Source organism: Condylura cristata, unplaced genomic scaffold (assembly GCF_000260355.1).
Source record: "Condylura cristata isolate star-nosed mole 26May11 unplaced genomic scaffold, ConCri1.0 scaffold00018, whole genome shotgun sequence".
Taxonomy (NCBI): Eukaryota; Metazoa; Chordata; class Mammalia; order Eulipotyphla; family Talpidae; genus Condylura; species Condylura cristata.
In genome coordinates this window covers 15382054-15401025 of record NW_004567119.1, presented here as the reverse complement: position 1 = coordinate 15401025, position 18972 = coordinate 15382054, and the positions used below count along the sequence as shown (strand labels likewise).

The 18972-nt window shown below is 39.5% G+C and overlaps 1 protein-coding gene across 1 annotated transcript in view; it reads right to left on the bottom strand.

Annotated features, from left to right (window-relative positions):
* Positions 1 to 1826: 1826 nt before the first annotated feature.
* LOC101619691 (60S ribosomal protein L21-like) overlaps positions 1827 to 18972 on the bottom strand; it is a 27897-nt gene continuing 10751 nt past the window's right edge. The window contains 3 exon segments of the mRNA XM_012726763.1: positions 1827 to 1868; positions 2185 to 2301; positions 3077 to 3235. Of these exon segments, the coding sequence (XP_012582217.1) occupies positions 1827 to 1868; positions 2185 to 2301; positions 3077 to 3235 (318 nt within the window).

Sequence of the window (18972 nt, the reverse complement as noted above, 5' to 3'; positions counted from 1 at the left end):
ATTTTACTATTCATCTAGCTTAACACCATCTGTGTACATATTTGGTAATAAAGACAGGAAGATAAAAGGAGAAACCTTTTTATTGTTTTTCCATAGAAGAACTGGGGTACAGACCACGGATGTTGGGGAAAGATAGGTGAGAGGATTCACCAGGGACAGAGTGGGGAGCAGAACAGGCAGATTTACTGAAATACACTGCTGAGGGGAGCAGTAGGAGAGGCAGGAGAGGTCGGCTGTGCCATATGTGAATTAGCTCCCTGGCCAGGGATCAAATCTAGTACTTAGCAGTGATATTGCTAAGACTTAACCTGTAGGCCACCAGAGAGGTCAGAAGAAACATGTTGAATGAATGAGTTAACGATTATACTTTCTGTTCCATTTTAAGGACTACTTTTAAAACTTGACAACTACATGCTATTCCTGCCTGCGATCAGTAGGGATATTTAATGCCTAGTTTTTGTTTGTTTGTTTGTTTGTTTGTTTGTTTGTTTAAAGCATACTTGATATCAGAAATGCTCAAGAGAAAAGAAACTTCCATTCCAGACATACAAACTTAGGCCAGTGAGACAATTCTGTCATAGTGGAGCATTGTAGCAAATTGTATCTGGATTTCTCCAGTTGTGTTAAGATGATTATATGCAACTGAAATTACACCCATAAGCAAACTAGAATGCAGAACAGAGTTTGTAAATGTTCAAAGAGAAGGAGCACTACAGCTATGGCCAGCTCTGGTGTCCAGTGGTGTTCAAGGGCAATTGCTAGCAACATCAGGCAAGGTCGTTTAAGCAGTAGAGAATAAAGAAAGAATAAAAGCAGTATTCTTTGTCAGCTGTGATTTTTTTTTTTTAATGTCAATACTTATAATCATTTTGGAGTCATGATTATTTAATGCTTGCTAAATCCGAGACCAGTGCTAGGCAGCCTATGTACATAAATAAAGACCAAGTGCCAATGTTTTGAGCTTGTACATCGAAATTAGGCAAAGGAAGTGAAGGGCAAACAAGGGCGTGGGAAATGTGCACTGAGGGCTTGTTTAGAAAAAAATGAAGCGATTGGTTGTATTGTTATTTTACTTTTAACTGTCAGAAGGTCCATTATGTTGCAATACAAAAATGCAAAGGAGGAGGGCCAAAGGAGAAAAGCATGTTTCCTTTATGGGAGCTGAAGCAGGAAATCTTAATATGAAAAAGCACAGTCTATCGAGGACAGCTCAGGGAAATGGCAGAGAGAGAAACTTTGCTCTTGGACAGATTATGACACCGGCCAGGTAAAGATAATACAGATTCAGCTCAGAATAAAGTAAAACCATCCAGCCCCTGGAGGGGCATATCATAACTAGTCCTGGCTGTCTTCAGTGTTTTTCTCATATTGACATTTGACATACTACTTTATGTAAATACACCCTGGGATAAGTGCTGGTAAATGATTTAAAACAGAATTCAGTTCCACCTTAGGCTTATCTCACCTGCACGGAATGAATCTGTGTCATCACAGCTGTCTGTAAGAGTCCAGAGATAATTAAGTTAAAGACCAACATAAGCCCACAGCACTCCACCCAACCTGGCCAGATGCCTCACAGACAGGTCTACTGACACAGAAGTAAGAGGGTAACGTGACTGGATTAAGAGGACTTTATTACATTTCTGCAGGGGGAAGTTTACTTTTGGTGGAATCAGTAAACTCAGTATTAGGAGCGCATGTAAGGAGGTGATATAGGGATAGAGAGGGAAAATTTTTAAATCTAATATCAGACAGTCCTGAATTTCAAGTTTACAGTGATACACATTAACTTTGTAAATGCCCACCCATTTATCTTTATGGCAATTTCAAACACTTTCAAGATATGCTTCTATCCAGAACGATGGAACCTGTGAGAACAAAAGCACCATAGAATTTGCAGAACGTAGCACTCGGGGCCAGGCTTTCTCCTGGCAACGTACTACAGGAGCACTCAAGGAAGCACCTGTATAGTTCGCCTGCCTTGAGCATTGACACCCGAATACGTCAGAAGTCAGACGCAGTGAGCCCCATCTTTCCCAGGGTGAACCAATATTAAAGGATACTCCTCTTACTGGCCAAGATATTCCTTTGACTCTTTTAAACATATAAGATGGAAATAGGAGAAAATAAAAAATGCCATCTTTGACTCACATTCTCACTCAATCCCTGAGTTCAAACACTTACAAATGATGTGGGATTGTCCTTCCAATCCTCCTTATCCACGCCGTTGTGATAGGGGGAGTTCAAGGCATTTTTCCCCCCTGAACTTCTCTCCTGTGTCCAGTCTCCCCAAAATGTCTCCTAAGGGAAAACATGGGAATTTCACAGTATTCCTGGTGTTTCTCTGAGCATCATTTCAACCTCATTTATTTACTTACTTGTAGCTAACAGATATATTAGCTCTAGTAATCATTCATGAACCAGGCAGCCTCTCATCTAGAAATTGCAGCTCCTCAACACTGTTTTAAAAAGAACATTGACATGATGGAGAGCTGTTCCATGGAGTCATGCTGAAAGAAGGGTCACATGCTATGCAGGAGATGCACGCACTGCCAAGCAATCCCACCTCAGGGCCCTGTCAAGGTCCACCTCCCACCTCCAGTGGGCATACTGATCACCGGCCCTTCCCCCTGGCTCACAGCCCGCCTAGGCCCATGTACAGAATGATCTTTTGAAAGCAAATCTATCGTGTAATTCTAAAGCTTGAAGTCCTTCAGTCACTTTCAGATAATTACTCCATAAAGTATAAGCCCCACTGTCCAACAGTCAAAAGACCTAAGTGTTCTGACCCACAGATTGTTTCTCTCCACCTACTTTCTAGCCTCACAACTGCTATGCAGTGCAATTATTCCTAATAATTGAGCCTGGGAAGATTTTCCACAGTCTCTAGTTCCTTAATGCCTTTTGCATATGCACCTCCTGCCTAGAAATGTCTTCTCTGAGAGTCAGTCATCACATTCAGTTCCTTCAAGACTGTCCTAAATGAACACCGGAGAGGCAGAGAGTTCAAAACACTTGAGTTCTAGCCTAGATTTCGTCTTGCCATATACCAACTACTTGTCCAGAGGTAACTCACATTCTTCCTGTGAGCCTTGGGTTTATTCAGATTGGACACACTATTATCTATTCCAAGAGATGCAGCTGGAAAGGGGGTTTGTGGCAATGACAAAAATATTCTAGCTGGGTAGACTTGCTGAACTGTTTTTCCCAAGACTGAAAAATGCTGTGGCAATACCTTAAAAAGGAAAAATGGAAGTAACATATGAGCCAGCAATACCACTGCTAGGTATTTACCCAGAGAATAGGAAAATTCTAATATGAAAAGACTTAGGCACTCCTATTTGTATAGCAGCACTATCCACAATAGTCAAGTCATGGAACTTACATTGCTAAGGGCCCAGTGACAGCAACTAGGTAAAAATTTGTGGCACATATACTCAGAATACTACTCAGCTTATAAAAAAAAAAAAAAAAGATGAAGTCGTGCTCTTGGAGACAAAAATGAATGGATCTTGAGGTGATCATGCTAAGTGCAATAAGTCAGAAAGCGGAAAACATATACTGATGGCTTCACCTATGTGTGGAATAACCAAAGAAAACAAACTGGTAAAGAACAGCAAAAATAATTCTTAGAGTTATGCGTGTTTGTGTGCAGGTGTGTATAAACACACATCTATTTATCTAAAATGCGACTAAAATTATCTTGAATATGTAGAATTCTTTGTTAATTCTGATAATGCAAATATATTTGCATTATATTTGTCTTCCAAATATCTTATAGACAACAAAAAATATATTTAGCTCCACGTAATATCAGCTGTGTTCCTTCCATACTTGCTTTCTAATTTTAGGGATTATGTGGTATTTTCTTCTAAGAGAAAAGTTGAAAAATAGTACATATTATACCACATTTTGGTCACATTTGCATTCTTTCTCTCTCTCTACATATGTACACACACAGTTAACACACACTTTTTTGCTGAGCAGTTTGCAAGACACAAACATCATGACACTAGACCCCTAAATAGCATGTACTTCCTACTGCTGAGAACCTTTCCTACATAACCACAATCCTAGTATAATTCCTAAGAAATTCAAGAAAATCTAAAATTTCACACAGTCACACAATTGTCCTTAAAATGCCTTTTATTAAAATACCTTTTATTATCATTGATTCCAATTGGGGTTATGTATTTGATTTAGTTTCCTTTCACTTTGTTTTTGTTTGTTTTGTGTGTGTATATAGATGAACTGGGTTGTAGGCCAGATACAATGGGGTGAGAAGACTCACCAGGGAAGTGTGGGGTGCAGGACAGGCAGATCTACTGAAATACACTGCTAAGGGGAGCAGCGGGCAAGATAGGAGAGGTCTCTGAGTCATGTAGGTCAGCTGCCTGGCCAGGACTGAATTCATGTGCAGTAGCTGCAGTTAACTTGATAGTGGTGGGAGACTTTAACCCCTGCACCACAGGGGGCCCCTCCTTTCACTTTTAAAGGAAGACCAAAGGAGTAGCTGTGGATTCATCAGCTAACAGAGAAATTCAGAATATCATCCTATTGAGATTTATACCAGGACTGCCAACAAATTGGAGACATTCAGAGGTGTGTCCACTATTAAGGAGTTAGTTATCAAACAGACAGGCTGGCCAAGTATTTAAGACACCAACATGGAGGAATTCTTTTTTAAAAGATCTTGAAAGGATTCAAAAGAAATGAAGGAGAAAAAAAATGAAAGGTTCAGAGAAAGTGAAGAAAGGAAAATGCAGTAACATGCTCATTAAAAGGAAATTCAGAATTTGTTGGAGTGTATCTTACAAGTCAGTATTGTAAGATGTAAGGTGGGAGAACCACGATTTTTTTCAGTGCTTAACATTTCTGTCTCCAGGTCCGCTGTGTGACAGGGGACCATAGGATTGCCCTACAAGACTTAGGGACATTCACCTAAGCAGGAACAGCTGTGTGCAGTATTTATGCTATGAGTCATCTTTTCTCCTTCAAAACTCGGGAAGGGTAAGATGTCAGCCCCAGATTGTCTAATTATTTTTTTAACTAAATTTTTTTTAATATAACCAGAAGGTTGTTTATTGCCTTCTAGTAATGCAGGATGATGGCAATCCTGTTGAACACTCAGGGGCCAATCATTGTCCTGGTTTGTTTGAGGAAGTGTCATAACATAAGATATATTTGGTAGCTTTGCCTACATATTAAACTAAATGGCTGCCCTAGTCTCTAACTCCTTGACTAACTTTCTCCTCTAAGTATGTCTACTTATTTCACACAAATAATCATTCTCATTTGTATTCTTAAATTTGCCAATAGCTTATTCATAAAATACCACATGTAGGCAGAACCTAGTTCTTAGTTTTTCAACCAAGCAGCTTCAACCATTTTCTTAAATCAAAATACCATAGTAACATTGACTGACTCACTTGTAACTGTATAGTTTAACCGGGAATGTTGTCATCCCCTGTGGTTCCAGAAGCACTTTAAAAAGTAATGGAAATTACAATGCACTCTGGAGAGATTTATGAGAATATTAATTAAAATCAACTTGTCCTAGTTTTCACAGTCTCCAGAATTGAGAAAGATGATGAATGTGCAAACTGACATGTTTTCAAAATATGACTGCTCTTTAAAGCTATGGTTTTAACAAAATCTAATGAATCTTCACAAGAGTTAATTTCCAATGGAACAGAGCATTTTTAGCTGAAAAATTACATAATAATTTATACTTACGATACATGAGGGGCTCGGCTGAATTAATGAAATATGAAGAAAGAAGACAATTTCTGAGAAATTTGTAGCACTTTCTCTCCCAAAGCATGGCCTACTCATAAGTTTTACTTTGATATGCATTCACAATACATAATATGTATTAACATTGACAAGAGTTAAGTACACAATTGAAAGGAGAAAATTGCACCATTTTGCATCTATCATGCAGATGATTAATAAATACCTAAAAACTACATTTGAATAGAGCTATAAATTGAACTTAAAATACTAGGAGGCAAGAAGTTAAGCTCTGATTATGCTGTCAGATACTAGACAAACTGAAGGTGTGTGGGTAGGGAGATCACAATTCAACTTCACAAGCTGCAAGCTACTGATCTGAATCAATCATAGCCAGAATTGTTTCTGCAACTTAGTCTTCTTGTTATGATTAGATTAATTATATTTATACAAATGTAATTTAAATTTTTCTAGCATTGTAAAATTTGTTTTAAATTGAAGTTTGTTTAAAGTTTATTTGAAAAGGTTTCTTTGAAGATTATGCCTCAGCACTCTCAACTTGTCACCAAATACCTTTTTTTTTTTTTTAAAGATTTATTTATTTGTGCATACAGAACTGGGGGACAGGCCAGAGGCCCAGGGGCGGCGAGAGGCTTCACCAGAGTGAGGAGCAGAACAGGCAGATCGAAGAAGTACACTGCTGAGGGGAGCAGCTGGTGGGTCAGGACAGGTCTGCCGCACCATGTGGTCATCTCCGGGGCAGGCGGGAATCGAACTCATGCGGAAGTGGCTTTAGCTTCTCAGTGCTGTGCCTCAACCCACTGTGCCACCAGGGAGGGCCCAAATACCATTCTTAACTTCCTTCCCCAGGCTTCAATCCTTCTATCATTGCCAAGCTCTGACTTGCTTAAACCCCCCCACCTCTTAGACCCCCAAGTCAACCACCATACATACACAGTCAATTGTCTGATTTTGATTACCCTCCATTCTGATTGATTTTTCTTCATTTTTCTCCCTGAATTAGAGTTGATGTACAACTTTTACAGAAAACCTGCTACATTAAATGGCAAAGTCCTAGAAGTGGATAGGAAAATCAAGGTCCTAGTATTTTTACATCTAGAATTCTAGGTGTTTCTTTTCAGCCATTTCACTTCCAGGGTTGACTATAAGTAAATAAGAGAGTTAATTTGCAGCATTGTTTCTAATAAGTGGTAACAACCTAAATATTCAACAAAAAATGGTTTATGAAAAAAACTGCTAGTGTAATACAAAGAGAATACGATGCAGCTGTGAAAATTACATTTTCAAGATTATTTAGTAACATAATTGTATGTTCATCTTTTATTTGCTTGAGGGAAAAAATGTAAACTGCAAGCCCAAGTTTAAAATGACACCCCATTTTTTTTTTTAGAAAGCATAAACATAGATAATATAGACATAGAAATAGACAGGAATGGGGTAGGCATGAGTATACTTCCTAATATTCAAAATGATGACAATAGGCATCTCTGCTTTCTTTGTCTCAAGTCCTCTTATTTGCATTTCCTAATTCTTTAAGTGAATTACTTTTATAAACAAGGAAAGACTGATACATCAAAAATCACATGTGTATATATGTAAGTAAATATGTGCATGTGTTTATAACTGAATTTCAATCCGATAGTAGCTCTTTCAGGTCTGTGGAATTTCCCTCATTGCTCTTTATCTACCTTTGTTTTTCAACTTCACTCTCCTTTCATGGTTAGTCACTTGTCACAACTGGCTGCCCATTTATGAATTAGTTCAAGGACAAATTAAGTTTTGTTGCGAGTGTATCAGTTGCACAAATACACATATCATCTGTAGGCTGCAAGCTCCCGGTGGTCCAAGGTAAAGCCTATAAAATATCTTTGTATATTAAGATGGGGAAATAGACAACTGATAGTTTCTTCTCTGATAAAATGAAAAATGATGGAACAAAGCAAAAAAGAAATCTGAAACTGTAGGTGAGGCTTAAATGCTAGGAAGGGTGCGTAGGCAACATTAGTAAAAGTACAAAGTGCTGCTGTTCCAATTTTAAAAAGAAAATTTCTCATTATTCTATTACCAAACAAAAGGAAAATACAAATATTTTTGTGTAGAAAAAAACAAAACAAAAGGTAATCAGAGGTGAAAATTGGTATTTTGTGGCAATTTTTAAGCACATACTTACATAGAATAATTAAAGCAGCACCTAAAATGAAATTCAGCATTCCAAATATTATCTTAAATTCATAGTTGAGTTCTGATTTGTACAACCAACCAATTTACCAACCAAACTGCAACCAAAATCCCGTCCTCTTAAATAGAATCAATGTTTTAATGTGTCTAGTTGATTTTTAGATGACAAATTAGTTTATCAATTAGAAATATTGATGTAATAAGGAGATCGTGTTTGATTTGTGTTATGATGGGCATTATCGCCATTAAGAAATCGAGAATTTTTCCTTTTTAATTTCAATGTTTTTTTCTTTTTTGATATCTTATTCATACAATCCTTGAACTTTTTTCAGGCCTCTCACCCTCATCCATTCTCTGATAAATAATAGCAGAATTAACAAAGATTCTCAAAAATGCATCTAATTTAAGATTTAAAAAATGCTGATCCACTTAATTAAGAACTTCCATTATAGATAATTTGCTTCTTAGTATAGAATATGCCACGTAACCCCCAAAGTTTCTCAGTTGGGACATTATTTGCATTTAGGGCAGGACAATTAGGATGCCAGCAGGAACTCTTCATCCCCACAGCCTGAAAAATCAAAAATTTGATGCAGAAACAGTGTCAGGATATTCCATTCTGAGTCCTTGCTGGCTGCTAGGGAATTCATTTACTAACTGGGTATCTACTGGAGACCCAAGCAGCCCAGGTGACTCCACTGGGAATTCAGAGCAAACTTTAGTGCTTGTGGATGCACAGAAATCATGAAAGAGAACATATAATTCACTGAAAACTTTAAATATTTATACTTATAGCTTTGCTCCCACCTTTAAAAAAATGAGGCAACAACAAAAACAGAAAAGACTAGATTTAACTTAGTATCATCTGTCTCAGTAGCCCCCTGCCTTCTTCCACTTCTCAAGTGCTATTTTTAGAGACACCTGGCTGTTTTTCAGTCATTTGTGTTGACCTGAGACTCCTGATTGTATCTCCTCTTTAGTAAGTGAAAAAGAAAACGAAAGTGTCACCTGTGTCTGCCAAGGGGCCACTGTTTTGCATCTCTGAGTTTCAGCAGTTTGAGAGGATGCTGCTTTCTTCCATTTAATTGGGGCCTCTGGTAGTTTCCCCCAAATGTTAATCACCATCATTCTGTTACTTGAGAGGTTCTGTGTAGGTAATTAAAGATCTGTCATATTATGTTTGAATATAAAGTTGTAAATGTCTCATGCTGTGAACTTTGATCTTCTGAGAATAAAGAAGCCTGTTTTAATGAAGAAAATTAGGTTTTGATCAATTGTAAAGCCATAAAAGAAAAAGTCAGTTACATGTTGCTAACAGTGGATTGCAATAGTTTATTTAAAATGTATTTAAGCTTATTAAGCAATGGAATAGTGTGTGAAAACTAATAGAAAATTTAAACGTGTTAGAAAACAGAGGCAAACCCATACTTCCCAAGATACACTCCTCTAAGAGAAAAACCATGAAAAGAAAAATTGTTGTCAGCATTATCATCATCATGACTTTCTGAAGCAGACTGCTGGATGTCACTCCTTTTTTCTGTTTTGTATAATTAGATGAATTAATTTGGGGGATGAAAATAATGTTTTTACAGGAAACTTTTTTCTAAATATAATGATTTTTCCATTGATATCCTTGTCATAAGAAATCATATCATATCTATTTATTTCTACTATGGAAAGAACAGTTACAAAATAATCAGAACAGTTACAAAATAATCAGAAATAACTGAAATGAATTCTAGCTGGCTGCATTCTGTAAAGTGAGAACATAAACATATTCACTTAGAATGAAAATAGAGGGTCAAAACAGCAGTCTGTAGGGAGTCAATATTCGAGAGCCATCAAGATGAGAACTGGAACTAGACACTAGAATTTGAAACTGGGTTTTAATATTTATTAGAAGTCTGACTTTGTTCCAGTAACCCCCCTTTGAACTACCGATTATTCATCTGTAAAGTGGGGGACAAAAATACCTGAGTCACCGCTATAAGAACAATTAACATCAATTAACATGTACAAAGGGTTGGGGACTGCAAGAATTGAGGATCCTTGGTGTCTTTCCAGGATAGAATTTCAGGAGGTACCAGGGACACAGTGTGTAGAGAAAGAACAGGTCTCTGTGAAAGGCGGGAGCTCTGCCCCAGGCTCTGGGCAGCACGTTTTTATAATTTCTTCTGTCTGGCTGGGGTGGGGGTCCCTCTTAACTACACATGACTTGTACCCATCACTACCCCCATTTCAGGAATTTACAGTCCCCTCCCTTCATCTTTTCTTGAGTCCCTGGGAGGGGACTGCCAAGCGGGAGGTGGAGGCGCTTGAAACATTTATCGCACATTGAGATGTTGTTAAAGGTCGTGAAGAGGGTGCCGGTGCCGCCCATAATACACTAGGTTGTTAATTATGTGGGCTCTTTCTAGGCCTCCAGACTGATCAGATTTTATCCAGTGTTTGAAACAAGGTGTTGGTGCCAGAGGAATTTTGGAATGTCGGACCATGGCTGTTCTCCCCAAGGGGAGTATGTTAAAGGGCCCTTCTCTAGCCTTACCATGAAGCACACAGTTCATCTTATTCCATAAATAATGGCATCATCATCATCATCATCAAGCCATTGCAGAACTAAAAGTTAACTAGAAAATAAGTCTCACTAGTCAGGATTTTTTCTACATCAACAGTGAAGCAGAATTTTTACCATTATCCCATGTTCACAAAGGCTCCTAACTGTAAACCTAAACTACTCACTACAAAATGCCAAACTTTCAGAATTAAAAAAAAAGAAGTCAAAAAATATTATTTCATAGTCATGATATCACTTTTTAAATTGGAGCTAAGCATCTGAATATTGGTGATGTATGTGGAGTGGAAGTTGTAAAATATCAGTGACATATCTAGTTTGCAAATATAATTGCTTTAGCCTACCTAGTGTTGGGCATAGATAAGGTTGGAGACCAAAATGACAGTGCCAAATTCTAGATCAAGTTGCCCTCCAGAATTTTCATACAGCACACACTGTCCTTTTGAGTTTCTTCCAGACCCTGTGTTTGTAGAGATAATAGTTTCTTATCACTAATTATAATCATTTAATTATAAGCATAATAATTATAAGTGTTATTTATAATGACTATATACTATATTGCATATCATAATATTTATTGGATATCTAATTGCACAGTTGGCTCAACAAATATTTGTATAAGATTGCACAGGAAATGTTCTGTTTGTCCCTCCAGGTACCCACTACTGTCTGGTCTCTGATCTCTGGTCTCTGCACCTAAAGGCTGACTTGTAAGGATGATGTCATTGAACTCCCTGGCCCACTGTCTTCTGAACAGATTCAGCCAACAGGGTACATAAGCAGGCATAGGAAAGGAGACAGCCAGACTTTGCGGCTTTGGAGTATTTATTCCCCATATCCCTCCCTATGTGGCCTCTGTGAGAGGAAGTGGTTGATATACCTTGACCATAAGTAATTGGGCAGGTCCTAACTCCTGCTGGCCCAGGTAATACATCACTGAAGTTTGCAGGCATCCTCCTCAGACCTTTTCTGAAGGTCTCTTCAAATTCCCCAGCAGGAGTGTCTCATGTTATCTCTCCTGACCTCTGATTAATACAAATTCTTCAAAGAAATGATGCAGGGGATGATAGTACAGTTAACATTTTCATTTGCCTTCCAGCCTTAATAGCTTCCTTTTTCTGGTTTATTTAATATCCTTATTTCTGTTAGAATGGTAAAGACATATGGCTGTTCCACATAATCTACAACCACCACCCCAGGTCCATGATGGGCTGGTGGTATTCATACCCCCTCCAAAAACAATGCTTAGTTCATGCAGTGATACTGCAATGTAAGGCATTAGGGTTCCTTACCGAGTACTCCCCAAGTTAGAGGTGAAGGTTGCCCTCTCTTGGACTAAGTTCTGATGATTGTAAGCTTGTGGTTCCCTGTTTTCAGCTTCATTATTCCCAAGCACAACCTTCAGTAGAATGGAGCCCAGGAGAGAGAAGTAGGGAAACTGGAGACTGGGAGGAGGTTTCTGGAGTCATTGCACCCAGTTCCTAAGCTGAGCCTGGTCCCTCCGGTCCCTTCTACAATTGCTTTCACCATGACAACAAATTACTGTATTTTCTTTTTACTTGAACTGACTGAAGTTTCTATCACAGGCAGCTAAAAAAGAAGTACTGATTAAGAAAATGGCAAAACCTTTGCAAATTGATGTTTCTAACATTTGGATCTAATTGTTTATGAAGAATTCAGTGACGTTGGCCTGAAATATAGCAGCAAGGACCTGACCCATATATAACTTAGAATCAGTAGGACGTTTTATTACTCAAAGTCATCAGAAAGCCTGCACTAAAATTCAGTCTGCTTTGGACATATTTTGGACATTTTTCTAGAACAAATTATTTCCCAGAGTTGGCAGGGGGAGGGCATTGAATTAAGAGAAGGGATGGCACTGGTGTGTTCAAAAGTGAGAGAGCTTCATCTCATTTTTAAATTAGCAAATATGGTTAGGCATCAATGATTAAGAATAGTGTTTTGATCTTAATGCTCATTGTGCATTTTACTTTTCGTTTTGTTGAAAAATAGCCTGAATGAAAATAAGGTAAGATAATAGATGATTAACTTTTTTTCCCTAAATAGAGTAGCTTTGGTTCAAAGTTGTGACATTGTGGGGATTCAAGGAAAGTGCAAAAGCTGAACAAAACACAAACAGGGCAGATACTGCACTGCAATAACTTATGTCTTATCTATCAACACTTATCCTACGATCCCTACAGCGTGATTGCAAGGCTAAGCAAGCCCTTGAAGCTAGAAAACAACTCATAAATATTAATTATAGCTTAACCTTCCTGCATTTAGAAAAAGTGGGCCTACACCGTTCACCACTCCTTGTTGCACTGGTCAAAGCACCTCATCACACTGTAATTCCAAGTGTAGGCTTAGAGCATTTCTACTATTTCTGGTGCACTGGTGCTCTGAAGAGCCTGAAACAGTGAAATAAGAACTTTAAAAATTAACAAAGAGGCCCTCCCTGGTGGCGCAGCAAGTTAAAGCACAGCACTAAGAAGCTAAAGCCACTTCTGCATGAGTTCGAGCCCCACCTGCCTCAGAGGTGACCACATGGCGCGGCAGACCTCTCCTGACCCGCCCGCTGCTCCCCTCAGCAGTGTACCTCGTTGATCTGCCTGTTCTGCTCCCCACTCTGTCTCTGGGGAATCCTCTCACTGCCCTGTACCTCTGGCCTGTACTGTATACACAACTAAATCTTAAAAAAAAAAAAAATTAACAAAGAGCAGCATTAAAACTATCACAGGAAAGGAAAGATCAGGAAACAGTCACCTACAGAGTTGGGGGACTTGAGCAAGATGAGGATGGCCAGAGCAGGCAACCTAGGTCAAGCTGCTTTTGTGCTTGAAACAGATACTTACAAATGCATCTGGAACTTAGAAGGAAAGATGTTTAGGGGAACAATGTTGACACTGGTGATTAGACTTCTAGCAGGCCCTGCAGGCCTACTAAAACCCCAAGTGGCTGCACCAAAGAACTCAAGGCTGCTGTTGCCCCTCTGGGAAAATGTGCAACTAGAAAAAAAAAAAAAAAAGTGGAACAATGGTACCCTAGGGTGCCACATGGTCTCACTATTTCCCATATCACCATTCACTACAATGCCATAGTTTGGAAATACCAGTTTCTCCTCCTACTGGGAGGAAAGAACTCCTTTCTTCCTGGTGATGAAAGAAAAAAGAGCTCTCAGGTAGCCAAGGTTAACAGGAAGGGCCAGTGACTCACAGCTCCCTCGGTTCATTTTCTTTCACTATGGGTTTGTTTTTGCTGCTGGATGTTTGGTTTAGTTTAATAGACATCACCATGTTGCTTCTGTATAAGAGAAGTAGCAGGTGGCTTTACTCCTGTTACTTGTGGGCAAATTACAGAATCTGCAAAGTACCAGCCTTCTCCCTCCCTCTTGCTCTTTGTCCTGCGTAAGAGCCCCCAGGGGAAGGGTGATCTGGGCAACTCAGGTAGCAGGTAACACGCAACCACCAGGTCCTACCAACCACCTCACAGGAGTCTGATCCTGTGCTCTAAGTACAATATCCTCTACACTGTTCCAACCAAAGCCAGAAATAACTCTGAGATCCACTTAAAAAAAAATGTAAGCCTCAAAAATCTTTCTCACTCCCCCCACTACATTAACATGCAAAAGAATTAACAAGTAGTCACTAATAACTTTTTTGGCTGCAACATTATTGGCTAATTATACCAATTATTGCCTTCTTAGACTATCAGACCAGGCTTTGATCATCCAGAGACAAAAATGTTTCCTGGAACCAGCCTATAGGGCAGCAAACAGAGTCTGTTCAGATTGTTCTTTCTGAAGATCATGGTGCCAGCAGTGCTCATCAGCGCTGCTGCCCAGTGGGGTTGGCAGCGACGCAGAATGAATGGTTACAGTGCACTATTCAGAGTTCTTAGGGAATGAGTCCCCTCTTGGCATTCTGCCTCCTAAAACATGCATAAGAGCAAATAATCACCGCATTAACGTGTACCTTCTAACAGAGCGGTCCCTTATCTTTCAAAATACCGGAAATTCTGATTGTGCAGGTATGCACACAATTAAGGAGCAGGAAATCTGCATCAGGCCTTCCCTAGTGGTGCAACGAGTTAAAGCACAGCACCATGGAGTTTGTGACAGCCGCTTCAGCACAAGTTCAGTCCCTGGCCAGGGAGGTGACCCACATGGCGAGGCAGACCTCTCCAGACCCCGCCTGCTGCTCCCCTCAGCAGTGTACTTCATCAGTCTGCCTGTTCTGCTTTCTGCCTTGTCTCTGGTGAATCCTCTCACGGCTCCTACATCTCTGGCCTGTACCCCAGTTCTGTATGCATAAATAAATCTTTAAAAAAAAATCTACATCCATTTTAGAGCACCCTTTCCTATGCACTGTATTATATTACATCTTGCCAAACTGAGGAACTTTAATAAAACATGTATGAAGAAGGTCAGATATATCACAAAGCTAGCAAAATATTCACATAGGTATCATTTGGTTGATATTAATAATTTAAGGTTCTTCCAAACCATATGTGTATCTTTATATTTTAAAATGTCCAGGGATCATCTGGCATTAAAACTTAATCACCATTCAGGAAAGTTTTCCATGTAGGTCAAAGCTTAATGAACAATTAAGGACATCGAAGCTTAAAGTGGAATTGTTAAAATTATACCAGAGGTATAATATGCTGCTAAGAGTAGAATGTACTTTAAAAAAAAAAACAACCTAAAACACATTTCCAGTCTATCATTTGGCTGTGCTCAAGTTACCTTAGACTCAAATAAAGACTTGATGACTATTACGCCAAGTTTTTCTGACTTCATTGGTGTTAGGGGGAAATGATGCCCTGAAGGAACTCTGCAGAGTTGTATGGATTCCACCACCTACTCCAGCTTTCTAGACTCCACCCCCTACTCCAGTGATTGGAAACTACAACTCCTAGTAACACGAAGGAGAGAAATGTGGGGACCCAAGGGGGAGCTAAGCAGGCATTCTGGGACTTTTTGGGATATATGGGGAGCCATTTTAAATGCACGCTCTCTCTGGACCACCTGGCAGTCTCTGAACTGGGTGGCTCTCTGGGCTCATGGCTATCAGTGTGTTGCTGGAGTTCCAGTGGAGCTGGTAGGATGGTCTAGTTAACTTGTATCTCTCTTTTTCTTTCTTTCCTTGGGTTTTTCCTTTTCCTTTCCCCTTTTGTAAATAAACCCATTATTGACCCTTTCTGTGTGTGCCTGCAGTACAATTAAATTTTAAGCATGTGGGTATGAGTAAGGACCCCAGACAGGCAGCCTAGTTCACATTGTGTTTCCCTATAACAAGTGTACTCACTGGGTTGTAAATGTATTCATTCCTACACTGTGGCATTAAACAATTTGATAACATAAAATATTGTAGATTTTCTCTTTGACAATTTTCTTACCCTTTTCACAATTTTGGGCAAACACTATTTATGGAAGGACATAGCTATTCAGGTTAGGGGCAGGTTGTAACAATCATCTGTCCTTTCCATTTACCTTGAGTTCTTTTGTCATGATTAATTATTGTTACCCAAAAAAAGTGTACCACCTCATTGCTGGCGCTTTGTAAGATGTTAGTAATCATTGCCTTCTTTTAGCGTAATGTTGCTTAAAATATTACTTGCTTTGTTCTCTGGGGCACTTAACACAGTCTCTTTTTCCAGCAGATTGCAAGAGACAGGTGGGACTTACTGCTGCTCACGTCAGAGCCAACACAATGGAGACACAGTTTAAGTGGCTGGTTCAGAATGTTCCACCTTGCATTAAGCATCTTTAATATTCGCCTTGTAGAGAATCAAAACCAACTGAAGAGGTAAAATATCCATATCATGTTTACACTGATTAAAATGAGCTACAAAAGAGTTAGGTGAAAAATGCTCATACAGCATGGTATGTTAATGTTTGATAGAAAATAAGTTAAAACTTAAATTCGGACCCTCCCTGGTGGTGCAGCGGGTTAAAGCACAGCACTAAGAAGCTAAAGCCACTTCAGCATGAGTTCGATTCCAGCCCTGGAGGTGACCCACATGGTGCAGCAGACCTCTCCTGACCTGCCCTCTGCTCCCCTCAGCAGTGTACTCATCAGTCAGCCTGTTCTGCATCCTGCTATGTCTCTGGTGAATCCTCTCACTCACAGCCCCTGCACCTCTGACCTGTTCTGTATGCATAAATAAATAAATCTTTAAAAAAAAGAAACACAAATTCACATTTCCTGCAAAATGTCAGCATTGCTTAGTGTCAAAGTTTCCCAAGAGAAAGTGAAAGGGACCAGTGCTAGGATTTATTTTTTTTTTTAATAGGACGACATGCATTCTAGGAGGGGCCAACCTGGGAGGCTTCCCAGGAGAGAGAATGGTGTGTGGGCTTGCATTTCCTCAAACTGTGTCTTCCATAGCACCTACCTACTCAGTCCAGGTAGAACATTCACCAAGAGGTGCTACTCTCTTCAGAAATACTGCTCAAATACTCAGCCAGATTTTATTCAACACCTTCCATGAATCCAGAATTGGAGTAAAAGAAGAGGAAAGTGAGTATAATGGGGATGAAAGATATCAGACCTAGGATTCTAATCACCACAGAACTTCACTTGGTTGAGAGAAACCTCAAACAAGAACCTCTAGTGAGAGGCCTCCACGCCTCCCTTTCTGCCCAGAATAGCCCTTCCCTTCATCAGCTAATTTTCCTTCCCTAACAGGAAGTTCTGTCAAGCCACTCATCATATTCGGGCTTCCTATTTATGAAGAAGGTGCCCACACAGTCCGTGTTGCAATATACATGTTGTTTAGGAAGCCTCACTTAGTAGCCAAGTAACTTCCTAGTCTTGGCAAATGCAAAACGAAGATCCAAAGTAATGAGACAAGTTAACCGGCAGATTGAGGGGTACCCCAGACCTGCATGCGCTCAAGAAGTTCTGCTGTCCACCTCATAAAACATACTCCTATTGTGAAAAATCTTTAATGGAATAGAATGAGAGAAGAAAGGGCAATACATTTCCAAAGAAAAACCCTAAGTTATCCAAGCCCACAGGTGGTTTGTATTTACCCAGGATAAATATTGAAGCCGGAAGCCTGAAACCCTGCCACAGTCTGATGTACCTTCCAGCAGGGAACCGTAGGAAAGGGGCAAAGAGAGCCAGGCAAGTCTGGGGTGAAAGGAGGAAAATCAGACATAAATCAAGTGAAAGGCTGCCTGGTCCGTCTCCCTGTTTATCTTTCACCCATGTATTCTTTCCATGTCCCCCAAGTCCCTGGTGCAAGTCCAGGGCTGAGAAGCAAGCGTCCCCTCCTCACGGGTCTCTCTGCTCCACGTGCCTCCCCCTCCTGCGTGTTTTTCTCCCAAGCGTCCTCTCCAAATCTTTTTCTAGCTTTCCCTCCATGCTCAGCTCTACCCTTCATCAGGTAGAGCAGGGGACATGGAGCCCCCTCCCCCCGTTATAAATAATAAGACGTTATTTATATATGAGTGCAAGGAAACTCAGAATGGTCCGGAATAAGATGTGGGAAATAGCTAAGGGAATTATAAGACTGGTAAATTCAATGATAGGTCTAGAATAAAGGAACGTTCAACATTAATATGTTAAACCTGGAGCTTTACTTATTTATATAAAGCAAGAAAGGCCAAAGGAGGTGATTACTGAAAAGGAAATGTTCGTAACCTGGCAACAAGAGATGAGGCTGGAATCAGGGTGATCAATGGAGAAACTATTGATTTTTTCTTTTTTCCAGGAATATAGAGATGAAATATCTGAACTAAGTGGAGTTATAAAGACAATATTTTAGGTAAATATAATTAATTGCACTCACAGACTGGATATAAGTATTGAGGGAAAGAATTGGTGTTAACACCCAAGTTTTAATGTTAGGTAACTAGAAACTGGTGGCGAACATGGAAAGATCTAGAAAGGCCCTGAAGCTACAACTGATTTTGCCAGAAGTAGCAGCATGAGGAGATGGGAAACTGGTTCATGTCACTTTAAACACTTTTAGTAACACAATCAAGTGGACATTTCCTATTTCCCTATGACCCAGGACTAACTGTTTAGTGTGATACGGACAAAAATAACCATGAATTTACAAGTTGCAAAAAAAAAAAAATCAAAATTTTGAAAGTAGATGAGGAAGTGTTAAGTTTCCTTGGAATGCCCATAACTTAGTGAGAAAGAAGACTAAGCATAACTGAGAGGAAGTAGAAATAAAGGGAAGAAGAAGAGAGCTTTTAGAAAACGATCAGTTGTATGAAACGAAGGCCTAAAACATTAATTTTTTTCCCTCTCAAATGTTTATCTAGCTGGATATAAAATTTGGACAGATTTTTTTTTTATTACTTTGAAATTCCCACTATCTTTTGGCTTCTATTGTTACGATTAAGAAGTCTGATGTTGGCCCTCCCTGGTGGCGCAGCGGGTTAAAGCACTGCACTAAGAAGCTAAAGCCACTTCCGCATGAATTCGATTCCCGCCTGCCCGGGAGGT